The following is a 14,555-nucleotide window of genomic DNA, read 5'->3' as shown; positions in this document are numbered from 1 at the left end:
GCTTGATCAGCATCGGCAGCAAGAACCGGTGGCATCGACGCAGTAGGAGCCACAGGAGCAACCGGACACGGGGGACAAGGTACCTCGCCAGAAAGAACGCCCCAAAGACGAATACCACACATATGAATGCGCATAAATCCGACGAACTCGGTGTAGTTAGTACCATCAAAGATCACCGGACAGCGAGGAACTGCAACATAGTCGGACGCCGTAGACATTTTTTTTCACTGATCAACAGAAAGGCAGACGGAAGACCACACAGCTAGCGCACACGCGTGACTAGCAAAAGTAGTCTAGCACCAAGAGGCGGGTCGAACACGCCCACGGCTCCACGCGAGGCGGAGTCCACGTGCAGCGGGCGCGTCAAGCGGCAGATGGATCGAGCGGCAGGTGAGCCTGGCGGGTGAGCGTCTGCGGGCAGCTCGGACGGGACGGGAGGGCTCGGGCGGCTCAACTGCTGGCGGCTCGGACAAATCTGCGGGAGACGGACTGGATCTGCCGACGAGATCGCTCGGGCTGAAGTGCTCGGGCGGCTTGAGGCAGGCAGCGGCGAGCTAGATCCAACACGAGAAGCCAGATGCGTTGACCAGCGTCTGGGTAGATAGCAGCAGCAGGCGGACCTGCGGATGAGACGGGACAGCGACGGCGCAAGAGCAGGGTTGACCTGCAGTGGTGAAGGCACCGAAGAGCAGCGCTGGCCAAGAGAAGAAGGGCGGCGGCTGCATGGACGGTAGATTGGATCGAGAGCACGAGTTGCGCGTGCTAAAAAAGAAACCCTAAGGCTCTAATACCATGTTAGGAATATGCAACTTGTATTTCCAGCAGGCCATAGGCCAGTATATATACATGTACACAAACAACCCTTCCTTTGTTTTGAAGGCTGTTTTCCATTCATCCCCGGGTCAGATACGACAAACAACAACAACAGCAACAACAGCAAAGCCTTCCTTCAAACAACCCTTCCTTTGTTTTGAAGGCTGTTTTCCATTCATCCCCGGGTCAGATACGACAAACAACAACAACAGCAAAGCCTTTAGTCCCAAACAAGTTGGGGTAGGCCAGAGGTGAAAACCGCGACCAACTCATAGCTCTGGCACATGGATAGCAAGCTTCCACGCATCCCCTGGTCTGATACAAATTTGATGATATCTGCTTCTTAAATCTAGCTCTGTGAATACTCTTGCTCCACTAAGTTGATCCAACATACGTCCAGATGGAGAATAGGGAATCTATACCTTATGGTGATCTTGTTAATGACTACTATCCATACACATTCGCCAAGATCCATCTTTCTTGGGCATGAGCAGGGCTGGTACAACACATGAGCTAATACCTTCTCGAATGTGCCCCTTTTGCAGCAATTCCTCCACTTTCTCATTCAATATATCATGCTTTTTGGGCTCATTCGATAGTGTGGAAGATTAGGAAGACTTGCGCCCGGAATTAAGTCGATTCTATGTTGAATCCCCCTCATCGGTGGTAGGCCTTGTGGCTCCCCAAGTATGTTATGAAATTCTGCTAATAGGCCACATACCTTTGCTGGAATTTTAACAACCGGGTGCTCTTCTCCTTTTACAATAAGTGCATCACACAAATCTGCCTCCTTCAAGTCTTCCATAAACTCATTAGAGGTGTGGGAGATAGTTAACATACTTCTCCCTTCGTCCTGTCCTTAAAGATATTACCATTAGTTTTGTTTCATAGAACAATGATCTTTCTCTTTTTCCAAATAAAAGAGTAGGAATTTTTCTTGCCTTTGTGTGTAGTATCCACATCAAATTGCTAAGGTCTCCCAAGAACATGACTGGCATCCATGTCAACCACATCACACAACACATTTGAGCGATAATGTTTGCCCAAAGAAAATGGCAGGTTGCATTGTTTGGTGATCCTCATATTCACTCCTTTCTTGATCTACCCAATAGTGTAGGGATTTGGGTGATCATGTGTTTAGAGACTAGTTCTAGTCTAGTCGGATCCAAAAAAAAAAAAATCCAATTGGGCGGAGTGAAGATGCAAGCAACCGGAAGCATGATTATGACTGAGGGGCGGTGGCGGGGACGTACTGGAATTTGATGGATGTCGGTAGTCGGCAGTGGAGGGGCTGATGGTGCGGTGGCGGTGGCGTGACTAGTGTGAACAGAACTCAAAACTATAAAGGACTAGAACCTAAAACCTACAACTCTACATGACGATGCAGACGAAAACTCAAAGATGGAATGCACTGAAAAGAAAAGTTGTGACAGCTCAGACTGGTTGGACAGGACGATCTAACCCTAATGTTTTTGGCTTTTTCATGGACTATAGGTATAAAGAACAAAAGTTAATCTTGAGTACAATTTTGTTGGAAAATCTCACCGAGCAACCTGGAAATCTGATACCACGTGATAGGTACAAGGTGTCCCAATCTTTCAATGAGATAGTATCGATTTTGTTGGAGACTTTGATGACCCAACTACACTGAACACTCAGCGGTGTGCCTTAGCAGTCACTAAACCAACTATGCTATGGTTATTGACAGTGTTGGAAACACAGTCCACCTGATCATGAGGATCAATCCCTACATGCAACCGAAGAACAAGTGAGAATTGGAGATATGCAATGTAAATTGCAGGTATAAATCAAAATTCGTGATTAACGCAGTCAGGTTTCGATGACGCATACAAGTCTGAGGTCTCACTGATTTTCGTGTCTATGGCAAAGAGTAGCAAACGCTAAATACCTTAATTCGGTACCCTAATGGGGATTTGAACGGTCAAGTTGGTAGATTGTGAAAAGAGTGGTGGCTTAGGAGCAGCAGATGAAATTCCTTCTCCTTCATCTTGAATCTTCACTTGAGGAATTTCTTTAGAAGGTGGAGCTTCCTCGTCTTCAACGTGGGCTTCTCTTTCTCAGGATTGTAAACCATGTGCACACGATCTGTCTTGAACTTTCGATCTTGCACCACATGATCTATAAGCTTTTGACTATAAGGAGCAAATGGGCAACTTCTTGATTGATCTTGTGAAGCCTCTCTTATGCACTCACATATGTATTCCATGAGATTGAATGGAGTAACCTTATCAAGGTTGGCCATTAGCTTCGTTGGGTGCCCTCTAATGTTGGTTGTGTCATCTACGTTTGGATCAAGAGTCAATCTTAGCAGGTAGTTCGAAGTGTAAAGTCTGGGAAGAAGACCTGTGGTTTTCCAATAGTTCTTTGCAGGTATTTTCTCCTTGTAGAGACACTTCATATCTTTAGTGGACAACTTTGGCCTCTTATGGATAGACTTGTATCTAGGATTGTTAGATCCTTCCAATCCAAGCGCTTGGGCAAATTCTCCCATACTTGAGATGTACTTGATCCTGTTGCTCACATCCATGGGAAAGATCTTGTGGTCTTATTCTCAAACTGGACAGTGGCGTGAAACTAATCTAATTAGTCCAATCTTCCTTTTGAACCATTAGAGCATCAACCTCGCTCATTGCACATATCAACTGGACATTGGGATATCTCTGAGAAATATAGATGTACTAACACCTTACTGAGCATGGTAGATTTGGAGAGGTGTGGTATGTGATTGGAAACTTATGCTGCAGACCCATAGCCATTTAGGGATTCCAGCCAATTTCTGGAATCAGCCACTTGCGAGGACCCCACATATGCTATCAACACTGGCAAATGTACCCCTCGAACTCTTTTATTTGGCTTACTGGCCCCCATTTCCTTCTTAAGTCATTGTCAAATGTCACATCTATACTTCTGTCCTCACCATCTTCCAAAACTTCTGTCACACCTAAGAACCTTCACTTCTGCTGATGGCACTGGTGACTGATGTAGGGCTTACACACTGCATGGTGGATGCTGTGGTCATCTACAGTTGTTAACATGCGGAATTTGGAAAATTAGGTGAATAGAACTCCAAATTCATGAATAGGGTAATAAAACTCATAACTCTAAAGGTCCTTTTATATACGAGAGGCCTGGGATTTGGATCGTTAAAATTAATTTCAGTTTCGACTAGATTCAAACACTCCATAAAAACAACTCCTATATTCATAGTATTATGAAGAATCAATGATGTTTTTGCCTGGTTTCATTATTTACCACTGTGTAATTTAGTTCCTCACAATGTCCAACTTGTTTGTTCTCATTGGTCAGTAATTCATAACTATATCTAGAGGCAAACAAGGTAGTCTGGACCAGAAATATCTAAATCCTCATTTTCATCCCTTCTTATATGTTGACATATTAATTGAATTCTTTGATCTCTAGGTCCTTGCTCTAAAAGGTTCATATCATGGTGATACCCTGGGTGCTATGGAAGCTCAAGCTCCATCAGCCTATACATCGTTCCTTCAGCAGCCATGGTATGCATCAAGTTCAGTTTCACTCATATCCTGCATGCTTAGAAATATTCACACCTTTTTCTGATGACTGTCTTTCCCAACTATTGCCATTTTTTTGCACTACTGTTTCCCTTTCATATCTTGATTTGTCTGCAGACACAGTACATATTTCTATCAAGACATAGAACTGCTGTTCCTCTAAGCCCCTTTCTTGCTATCAGTTTCAAAATAAGTAAATGTGGAATCTCTCATTTAAGGGTTTTTCTGCAGGTATTCTGGGCGGGGACTTTTTCTAGATCCTCCAACAGTGTTCATAAGAAATGGGACATGCGCACTTTCTTTGCCCCCGTCGATACAGAACTGTCATCTGAGCCCTGGTGATAAATGTCGGTAACTCGTTTGAGAAGTCAGATTATATATGTGTAATTTTAACATAACTTATATATTTGGACTGACAACTGAAATTGCAGGTTTTCCTTCATTAGCTGAAGTCTTTTGCAATAGTAGGGACTCATCAGCTGCAGCTGATTTATACTCAACCTACATATCCCAACAACTTTCAGAATATTCCGTGTCAAGTAACACAGAGCATATTGCAGCACTTATTATAGAACCAGGCAAGTACATTGTTCTCCATCAGCCGAGTGAACTGCTTGGATATTCACTGTTTGACATATGCCTTGATTTATATTGAGTTGAATTGGAGGTCCCATGGTAGGATCACACATCATATAATCGATTTAGAATCTAGGATCACAAATCTTAGAAACAATGCAGAACTGTTAGGGTCGCTGTGCCAATCTAGGGTTGCAGAAACGCAGAATCATATGCCACAATTGAGATTCTGAAAACCTTGCGTCACACAGTCGGCTAGAGGTGAGAGTATGTGCTTACTCCACACAAGTTTTTGTTCTCCCGTTTGTTGGTATGTACATGTAGGAACTGTATAATTGCTTGTTTTTTTTTCTGTTTCGTATGTTGCTGTAATGTTTGGTCCTCGTTAACTCCTAGTCATGCAGTGATACAAGGTGCTGGGGGAATGCACATGATAGATCCACTTTTCCAGCGAGTACTTGTCCATGAGTGTAGAGACCGAAAAATACCTGTCATATTCGATGAGGTCTTTACAGGGTTCTGGCGTCTTGGTGTGGAGGTAACAGATCGCAACAATCTTCGCGGATAATACATGATAAAAGTTAGCTCACGCCTTCCAGAAATCATGACAACTTCTTTCTTTCTCAGTCTGCTTCAGAGTTGCTCGGCTGCTTACCTGATGTTGCATGCTATGCTAAATTGATGACTGGTGGGATAGTACCCTTAGCTGCAACGGTAACAACAGAAGCAGTTTTTGAGGCCTTCAAAAGTGACTCTAAGGTATATTTTGGATGTGTTTCTGTGTGCTCAGGCTTCAATAAACTAAGAACATCATTTTTTATGTTATGCGGAAAATGATTACAGTAAATATGGGGCTGGAGGCACTCATAAGTTTTTATAATGTGTCCAGCTTACAGCGCTTTTACATGGCCATTCCTACACTGCTCATGCCATGGGATGTTCTGCGGCAGTAAAAGCTATCCAATGGTTTAGAGATCCATCCACAAATTCAAATCTCGATTTTGATCGTATGAAGCTCAAGGAGGTAATGAATTTTAATTGAATGAACTTGTATAGATTTATGGAGGAGGTCAGCAATGTGTCTTTGTGTCTTAGAAGCTTCGGTACTCTCTCCATTATTAGCATGTTGGCCACTCAACTAAATGTGCATCACAGTAATATGAAATTACCTTAAGTCGGAGACGAATGATTTATCCCAAGTTCACACTTCGGGGGAGTGCTAATCTTCGCTGGAGAGGCGTTGGAATACCAAGTATCCTTCTAGGAGTCCCCACAATTCCAAGAGTAACAAGATCCACAAGGGATTCAGTGGGAATTGTTGCAGTGCATATGTGGATTGCCTAGCCCTTTCCATAAGTTTGGACTTTTGGTTGCGTTGGCTAGTGCATGAAGCTTAACAGGAATCAACTTTCTCAAATTGGTTTGTTAGAACTAAAAGGCGACATGTTCAACAGTTAGGTGTGACGGAGATGCGCATGTTGAGATGGATGTGTGGTCACACGAGGAAGTACCGAGTCCGGAATGATGATATACGAGATAGAGTTGGGGTAGCACCGATTGAAGAGAAGCTTGTCCAACATTGTCTGAGATGGTTTGGGCATATTCCGCGCAGGCCTCCAGAAGCTCCGGCGCATAGTGGACGGCTAAAGCGTGCTGATTGTTAGAGTTATAATATAAGTCATGTACCCCTTTGTATTTATCCCGTTGTATGAGGGGTTTCCTGCATATGTTCCACACCTGTACATGTATATATATATCGGCCTATGGCCTCATGGGAATACAAGTTGCATATTCCTAACATGGTATTAGAGCTAGGTCAATTTTATAGCACGCGCAACTCGTGCGATTGATCCATCCGATCGATCTCCACCTGATCGATCTCCAACCGAACCAGGCTGCTCGAAGCTCGTCCTTCTCGATCGAAACAGGGCCCCGTCCCGCAGGTCCCCGACTCCGATATCCTGCCGCTCCAGTCCGGTCCCGATCCCTGGATCCCGCGCGGGTATTCGTCCCTGGGTGCTGTCGATCCGGCTGGATCCAACCTCCAGCCCGATCGGCCTAGTCCCGCTCGCAGCTGGCCGTCAACGGGTCCCAACTGCTCTCTTCTCCGATCGTCCTCTCCCGCTCCTCGTTCTCCAGGCAGGAGCGATTCCAGCCGGCCCGATCTTCCTCTCCCGCTCCTCGTTCTCCAGGCAGGATCGCTCCCAGGCAGGATCGCTCCCAGCTGGCCTGATCCCAGCCGGCCTGATCCGGTGTGGACTCAGATCAGAGCCGGCCTGATCTCCTGGCTCCAATCAACGCAGCTCCTGCCGGCCCTTGACCCTGCGGTTCTTCAGCCGCCGACTGTCAGCTGCCCCTTCATCGATCTCTGCTAAAAAAAAATGTCTGCTGCATCGGGCTATGTTGCTCATGTTCCTCGACTTACCATGAATTTGTTTTCTGCTGGTCAACTTACGGATTCTGGTTGTCGCGTCATCCTTGACGTTGACTCTTGTTCTGTCCAGGACCGTCACACGCACACTCTGGTTGGGGCTGGCCCTCGCCGCCGTGATTCTCAGGGTCTTTGGGAGTTGGACTGGCTTCATGTTCCTTCTGCTGCCACCACCATCGCCAGTTCTCCCGCTTCTGTTGCCTCCGTCACTGGTTCCTTCCAGCAGTGGCATCATCGACTTGGTCATCTGTGTGGTTCTCGGTTGTCTTCTTTAGTTCGTCGAGGCCTTCTGGGGTCTGTCTCAGGAGATGTCTCTTTAGAGTGTCAGGGTTGTCGTCTTGGCAAGCAGATTCAGTTACCATATTCACATAGTGAGTCCGTGTCTAAGCGTCCTTTCGATTTAGTCCATTCTGATGTATGGGGTCCGGCCCCTTTGGCTTCGAAAGGTGGTCATAAATACTATATTATTTTCATAGATGATTTCTCTCGTTACACATGGCTTTATTTCATGACTTCTCGTTCTGAGGTGTTGTCTATTTATAAGCGTTTTGCTGCCATGGTTCATACTCAGTTCTCTTCACCCATTCGTGTTTTTCGTGCTGACTCCGCTGGCGAGTATATCTCTAAGACGTTGCATGGTGTTCTTGCTGAGCACGGGACTCTCTCTCAATTCTCTTGTCCTGGTGCTCATGCTCAGAATGGTGTGGCTGAGCGAAAGCATCGACATCTTCTTGAGACGGCTCGTGCATTGATGATTGCTGCCTCTCTCCCGCCTCATTTTTGGGCTGAGGCCGTCTCCACATCCACCTCTCTTATCAATATACAGCCTTCCGCTGCTCTACAGGGTGGTGTTCCTTTCGAGCGACTTTTTGATCGTTCTCCCGATTATTCGATGCTTCGCTCGTTTGGTTGTGTTTGCTATGTTCTTCTTGCCCCTCGCGAACGCACCAAACTGACCGCTCAGTCTGTTGAGTGTGTCTTCTTAGGCTACAGTGATGAGCATAAGGGCTATCGTTGTTGGGATCCTATTGGTCGTCGGATGCGTATCTCTCGAGATGTGACTTTTGAAGAGTCTCGTCCCTTCTACCCACGCCCATCTTCCTCGACTTTTTCAGTGCAGGATATCTCTTTCCTCACTTTTCCTGACTCACTTATCACCCCTGCCGACACTGTACCTCTCCGTTCCACTTCCTCTCCTTCTCCACATCTCGTTGACTTGCAGCCACCATCCTCCCCGGTCTCCTCGCCTAGCATGTCACCGGGTTCTCCACCTTCATCTCCGGTGACTTCCTCCCCGGTCTCCTCTCCCAGTTCGTCACCGGATTCTACACCTTCATCTCCGGTGACTTCTTCGTCGTCACCCCCTGATTCTACCTTGCCGATTCCTCCTTCTATTATTCCATCTCTTCCTCAGCATTACACTCGTCGTCCACGACCAGTCGATGCCTCTGTGGATGGGTCGTCATCTTCCTCTCAGCCTACTTATGGCTTGCGTTCTCGTCCTCGTCCGCCTGTTGATCGCTTTGGATTTCCCACCGCTGGTGCTGCTGTTCTTGAGCCGACTTCTTACCGTCAGGCTGTTGTTCATCCTGAATGGCATTTTGCGATGGCAGAGGAGATTGCTGCTCTTGAACGCACTGGTACTTGGGATCTTGTTTCTCTTCCTCCCGGAGTCCGTCCGATCACTTGTAAGTGGGTCTACAAGGTTAAGACTCGCCCCGATGGTTCTCTTGAGCGTCACAAAGCTCGTCTTGTGGCTCGTGGTTTTCAGCAGGAGCATGGTCGTGATTATGACGAGACTTTTGCTCCTGTGGCTCATATGACCACTGTTCGTACCCTTCTTGCCGTTGCCTCTGCACGCCACTGGTCTATATCTCAGCTTGATGTTAAGAATGCCTTTCTTAATGGTGAGCTGCGTGAGGAGGTGTACATGCAGCCACCACCTGGGTATTCTGTTCCTGATGGCATGGTATGTCGTCTTCGTCGCTCTCTCTATGGCCTTAAGCAAGCCCCCCGCGCCTGGTTTGAGCGCTTTGCCTCTGTGATCACTGCTGCTGGTTTTTTAGCAAGTGCTCATGATCCCGCATTGTTTATTCACCTTTCTCCTCGTGGTCGGACTCTTCTTCTTCTTTATGTTGATGACATGATCATCACGGGGGATGACCCCGAGTATATTGCCTTTGTAAAGGCCCGTCTTAGTGAGCAGTTTCTTATGTCTGATCTTGGACCTCTTCGCTACTTTCTTGGGATTGAAGTCTCTTCTAACTCTGATGGCTTTTTTATATCCCAGGAAAAGTATATCCAGGATCTTCTTGCTCGTGCTGCTCTTACTGACGAGCGCGTTGTTGAGACTCCTATGGAGCTCAATGTTCACCTCCGTGCTACTGATGGTGATCCTCTCCCTGATCCGACGCGTTATCGTCATCTTGTTGGCAGTCTTGTCTATCTAGCTGTCACTCGTCCGGACATCTCTTATCCGGTTCATATTCTGAGTCAGTTTGTCTCTGCCCCCACCTCGGTTCACTATAGTCATCTCCTTCGTGTTCTTCGATATCTTCGAGGCACGATCTCTCACCGTCTATTCTTTCCTCGCTCCAGTTCTTTACAGCTCCAGGCCTATTCGGATGCTACGTGGGCTAGTGATCCTTCCGATCGCCGTTCACTTTCTGCTTACTGTGTTTTTCTTGGTGGTTCTCTCATTGCCTGGAAGACGAAGAAACAGCCTGCAGTTTCCCGTTCGAGTGCCGAGGCTGAGTTGCGAGCAATGGCTCTTTTGACGGCAGAGGTGACTTGGTTACGGTGGTTACTTCAGGATTTTGGTGTTTCTGTCACCACCGACTCTGCTTCTATCTGACAGTACAGGTGCTATTAGCATTGCGCGCGATCCTGTGAAGCATGAGCTCACCAAGCATATTGGTGTTGATGCTTTCTATGTGCGCGCTGCTGTGCAGGATCAGGTTATTGCTCTTCAGTATGTGCCTTCCGAGTTACAGTTGGCGGATTTCCTGACAAAGGCTCGGACTAGAGCACAACATGGCTTTTATCTCTCCAAACTCAGTGTTGTTCATCCACCATGAGTTTGAGGGGGGGTGTTAGAGTTATAATATAAGTCATGTACCCCTTTGTATTTATCCCGTTGTATGAGGGGTTTCCTGCATATGTTCCACACCTGTACATGTATATATATATCGGCCTATGGCCTCATGGGAATACAAGTTGCATATTCCTAACACTGATAATGTCAAGAGAGGTCGGGGTAGACTGAACTTGACATGTGAGGAGTCCGTAAAGAGAGATCTGAAGGATGGAGTATCACCAAGGAACTAGCCATGGACAGGGGTGCGTGGAAGCTTGCTATCCATGTGCCAGAACCATGAGTTGGTAGCGAGATCTTATGGGTTTCACCTCTAGCCTACCCCAACTTGTTTGGGACTAAAGGCGATGTTGTTGTTGTTGCAGAACTGTAGATCGAGATATCATCTATCTTCCCCTAAATTTGTGGCAAGGGTGGAGCACCATGGAAGGAGATCTCAAGCTTTTGGAAGGTCACAACAATGGTGGAGAGATAGTGGAGTCCTTCCCTTCCTTGTGGGGAAGGGTTTTTAAACAGGGTCCCTCTAATACCTACTCGTTGGGCCACGTACAGAACTGCCCAGGGGCTCTAGGCCAGGCTCTGGGTGACTTTCGAGTGAGCCCAGAAGGTACTGGACCTGTCCGGACCCTCTGAGTGCCCGGAGTTCCAGTCCGGTCCCTAGGTGATTTCTGGGCGAGTCCAGACTCCGGGCCGCTCCAGTGGCTCAACCAGCAGCCTTTTAAAGGCGCTCTCCGAGGTTTTTTAATGGGATTGTGGCTGTATATTGTTTATTTAAATATAGTTGATTCCAACACGTCATCCAAAGCATACCCCATCTTAATAGTGTGGCTTTTCCCATGACTCAAAATAAAGAAATCATAGCCAGAAATAAACGACCATCTTATTTTAACCTTTTTGAGTGGGGTGTCTGCAACTATGCGTGCTTCTCTCCGAATGGACTAAATGTCTAAATCATTTAGTATATACTCAAGAAAATGATTAGTCCTATAATCACCTTGTCACTAACACAAAAACTCCTTAACGGGCGTATATGTCCTTCAATCTGTTCCATCATAACATGTGATATTATTATCTTACTCCTTTTTTGTTACAAAATTAATGGTGGGTTCACAGGTTGATGTGCTTTGGGCATATATATAGGGTCGCGCTATTTGTCACCCTGGGTGAGAAATGGTTATTCTTCACCCCCTCTCTAATTTGACATCAATGCAACGTATTTTTACGTTTCGTAAATTTTGTCTTGTTTCATACATAAAAAGAGAACGTAAAAAAAATATGTACTCGCCGTAAAAAATATTTTATGTTACGTAAAATTACGAATGTAAGAACATAGTGTAAAACATACATAAATGTGATTTTTTTCCGGTCTTATAACCTTTTTTTTATTTTTTATACCAAATTTTACATATTGAATCAATATACATGTAACTATTTATATTGTAAACGAATTTATTTAGGAAGCGATCATAAGATTACCTCGAGTGAAAAATAATTTATTCTGCACCCTGGGTAATGAATAGTCACACTATATATATATATGTGTGTGTGTGTGTATATATATGAAGTATCTTTGTTAATGTAAGAAATTTCTTTGCTAATGCTATGTTCTGTCAATTCGTAGATGTAGTTTTACAGTTCTAATGTCTACCAAAATTTGCAGCTATGGGATGGCACACTTGTGAACCAGTTATCGTCACTGCCAAATGTAAAGAGAGTAGTCTCCTTGGGAACTCTGTGTGCAATTGAGCTGCAGGCCGAGGGATCTGATGCCGGGTATGATACTCTTGATAGTCATTAATTTGTTTGATTGATGGTATCTTGGAAAAATTTACCTTAAACTTCTTCAGTGAAGAGGAAAAATCACTTTTCTTAAAGACACCCGCATGCACGCCCATAGACACACGCACAAAACAAAATATGGCATTTTTCATTAACAAGAACATGGACTTGTTTGCGAACCACTCCCAAAATGATATGCACATAGCTTGGATCTGTTGAGAAAAAGAAGACACTCACTGGGCCACCCCACCCTCACGATCCTACTCACAAACATATGGTTGCCATGCATGACATGTCACTCGCCCTCCTGTTCTGCCCCTGGTGCCGCCTTTCATATCAGGACCTGTTTAGTTGCTATGGAATCCAATTTTCTCTAGAGCATCCCTTTTTTGCGCTTTGCTGTAGAGTATCTATAGTAAGGTGCTGTATGACTCAAAGTGCAGTATAATAAGAGCGTTTACATGTAACTGAAATGTCAAACACCCTAGTACATGTAGATGTATTGATGTCCTGATTTTTTCCATTGACTGAATTGTGTTGATATGTGACCGCTGTGAGTCCTGGATCTGCCTCAGCTAACTTTAGTTGAATGATAGCCAGTGTTGTAAAGATTAGTGAATTTAAGCAAATCATATTGCATGGACATGCCTAGGCCCAGGGCTAGGAGGGCTCTAGCCCTGGCCCAGCCCAAGTATACAAGGGATGTGTATGCTTTTTTGTGTAGGAATGCCTCATCCTCGCCCACGTCGCCAGCTCCACTCAATCAATCAAGTCCTGCGCCCAGCACCCGGTCACCACGCATGGCGCCCTACAGATAGGAGTTTCTGTTGTACCTACCTGATCCAGCCGTTGTGCCACGGCCTATATAATACACCATTCTTCTTTTTGGCCCAAAATACTGAAACCTGGACAGTGAACAGTCCAGCTCAGCCCCTTCCTTCATCCAATCTTGGACATTGCATAGTTGGTACTTGTAGCACGAGAGAACAACTGCTATCATTCAGTTCCCAGTCCATTAAATGCTTCATATCTATATTACTTACTTTTTTCTAGCAATTTGTACCCCCAGTTGAACGAGGATATGAGACAACAATGATGTCATAAGCACGCATCATTCTCTCCACTCATTGGATGAAAACTTGATTGTTTTTTGATTCTCCATGATACCTTGTCCTCTATTCTGGTGAAGCCATGTCTAGATTTCTTGCAAATTCGGTTTCAAATTATAAGAACCCAAAGAACTAGCTGGAACTCTATCAGTTAAAGCCAAAACATCAAGATTGTACAAGGGAACAAGAGAAGAAAAAAACTAAATACCTAGTGAAGTACAAGATGCTAAACAATTCAGTTAGGGACGAATTCACTACTTTATTTGACTATAAAACACTAAGTGTACTATGACTGGACTGCTCTTGCTCTTATGTAATATTCCCTTAATCATCATTTCTGGCAGGTATGCGTCGTTGTATGCGAGATCCCTGATCCAGCAACTTCGAGAAGAGGATGATATCTATGTGAGGCCCCTGGGCAACGTGATATACCTAATGTGTGGTCCTTGCACGACCAGAGATGTCTGCACGGAACAACTCTCCAAAGTGTACCGTAGAATCAGTCACTTCAATCCAATTCACTGAGGATAGTTGTGAGCAGAAAGTCAGAAAATCTATGCTAGCTTTAGTTTCCGGCCAGCAGACAATGTGCCCCGCCTCTAAGGTGAAAGCTTATGGAGCTTTTGAATATGTAGTTCAGGCTGGATGTAAGTTCAGTTACAATGTTCTCCTATGATTACGTGGAAGTGGGATGACATTACAAAGAGAAATAGGCCTACTCTGCATTTCCCACTTCCATGTAATCATAGTAATATTACCCAGTATAGGCCTATTTCTCTTTGTAATGTCATATATATAAGATTTGTTCCAAAGTTTTGGCTAATCATCTCCGCGAGATTTTAGATGAAATCATTGCAGAAGAGCAAAGTGCCTTTGTGCCGGGGAGGCTCATAACTGATAATTTTTTGACGGCTTACGAATGCATCGATGCCATCAAAAGAAAGAAGGGGAAGCAAGGTTGGTGTGCAATCAAGATTGATATGATGAAAGCATATGACCGCGTTGAGTGGGAGTATTTGCAGGCAATGATGCACTGCCTGGGCTTCTCTGGAGATTGGTTATCTCTTGTGATGAAGTGTGTCATCTCAGTTAGCTTCCAAGTGAAGGTTAATGGTGAATTGTTACCCTCTTTTCGTCCTTCAAGAGGGACCAGGCAAGGGATCCCATATCTCCCTACTTGTTTCTACTCTTATGGAGAA

At 45.2% G+C, this 14,555-nt stretch overlaps 1 protein-coding gene across 3 annotated transcripts in view; it reads left to right on the top strand.

The window, feature by feature from the left end:
• Positions 1-14,179, top strand: part of LOC125517376 (bifunctional dethiobiotin synthetase/7,8-diamino-pelargonic acid aminotransferase, mitochondrial) — a 30,541-nt gene extending 16,362 nt beyond the window's left edge. Inside the window, exons 7-14 of one of the 3 annotated variants that reach the window (XM_048682566.1) lie at positions 4,255-4,349; positions 4,599-4,714; positions 4,799-4,945; positions 5,348-5,481; positions 5,571-5,702; positions 5,833-5,967; positions 12,129-12,241; positions 13,701-14,179. In XM_048682566.1, coding sequence (XP_048538523.1) covers positions 4,255-4,349; positions 4,599-4,714; positions 4,799-4,945; positions 5,348-5,481; positions 5,571-5,702; positions 5,833-5,967; positions 12,129-12,241; positions 13,701-13,881 — 1,053 coding nt within the window. In that variant the 3' untranslated portion in view covers positions 13,882-14,179. Of the gene's footprint in view, positions 1-4,254; positions 4,350-4,598; positions 4,715-4,798; positions 4,946-5,347; positions 5,482-5,570; positions 5,703-5,832; positions 5,968-11,581; positions 11,642-12,128; positions 12,242-13,700 lie in introns of those variants that run through there. The other 2 variants (XM_048682568.1, XM_048682567.1) reach the window with 2 other exon arrangements.
• Positions 14,180-14,555: the final 376 nt, after the last annotated feature.

Source organism: Triticum urartu, chromosome 6 (assembly GCF_003073215.2).
Source record: "Triticum urartu cultivar G1812 chromosome 6, Tu2.1, whole genome shotgun sequence".
Taxonomy (NCBI): Eukaryota; Viridiplantae; Streptophyta; class Magnoliopsida; order Poales; family Poaceae; genus Triticum; species Triticum urartu.
This window is presented reverse-complemented; position numbering and strand designations above follow the sequence as displayed.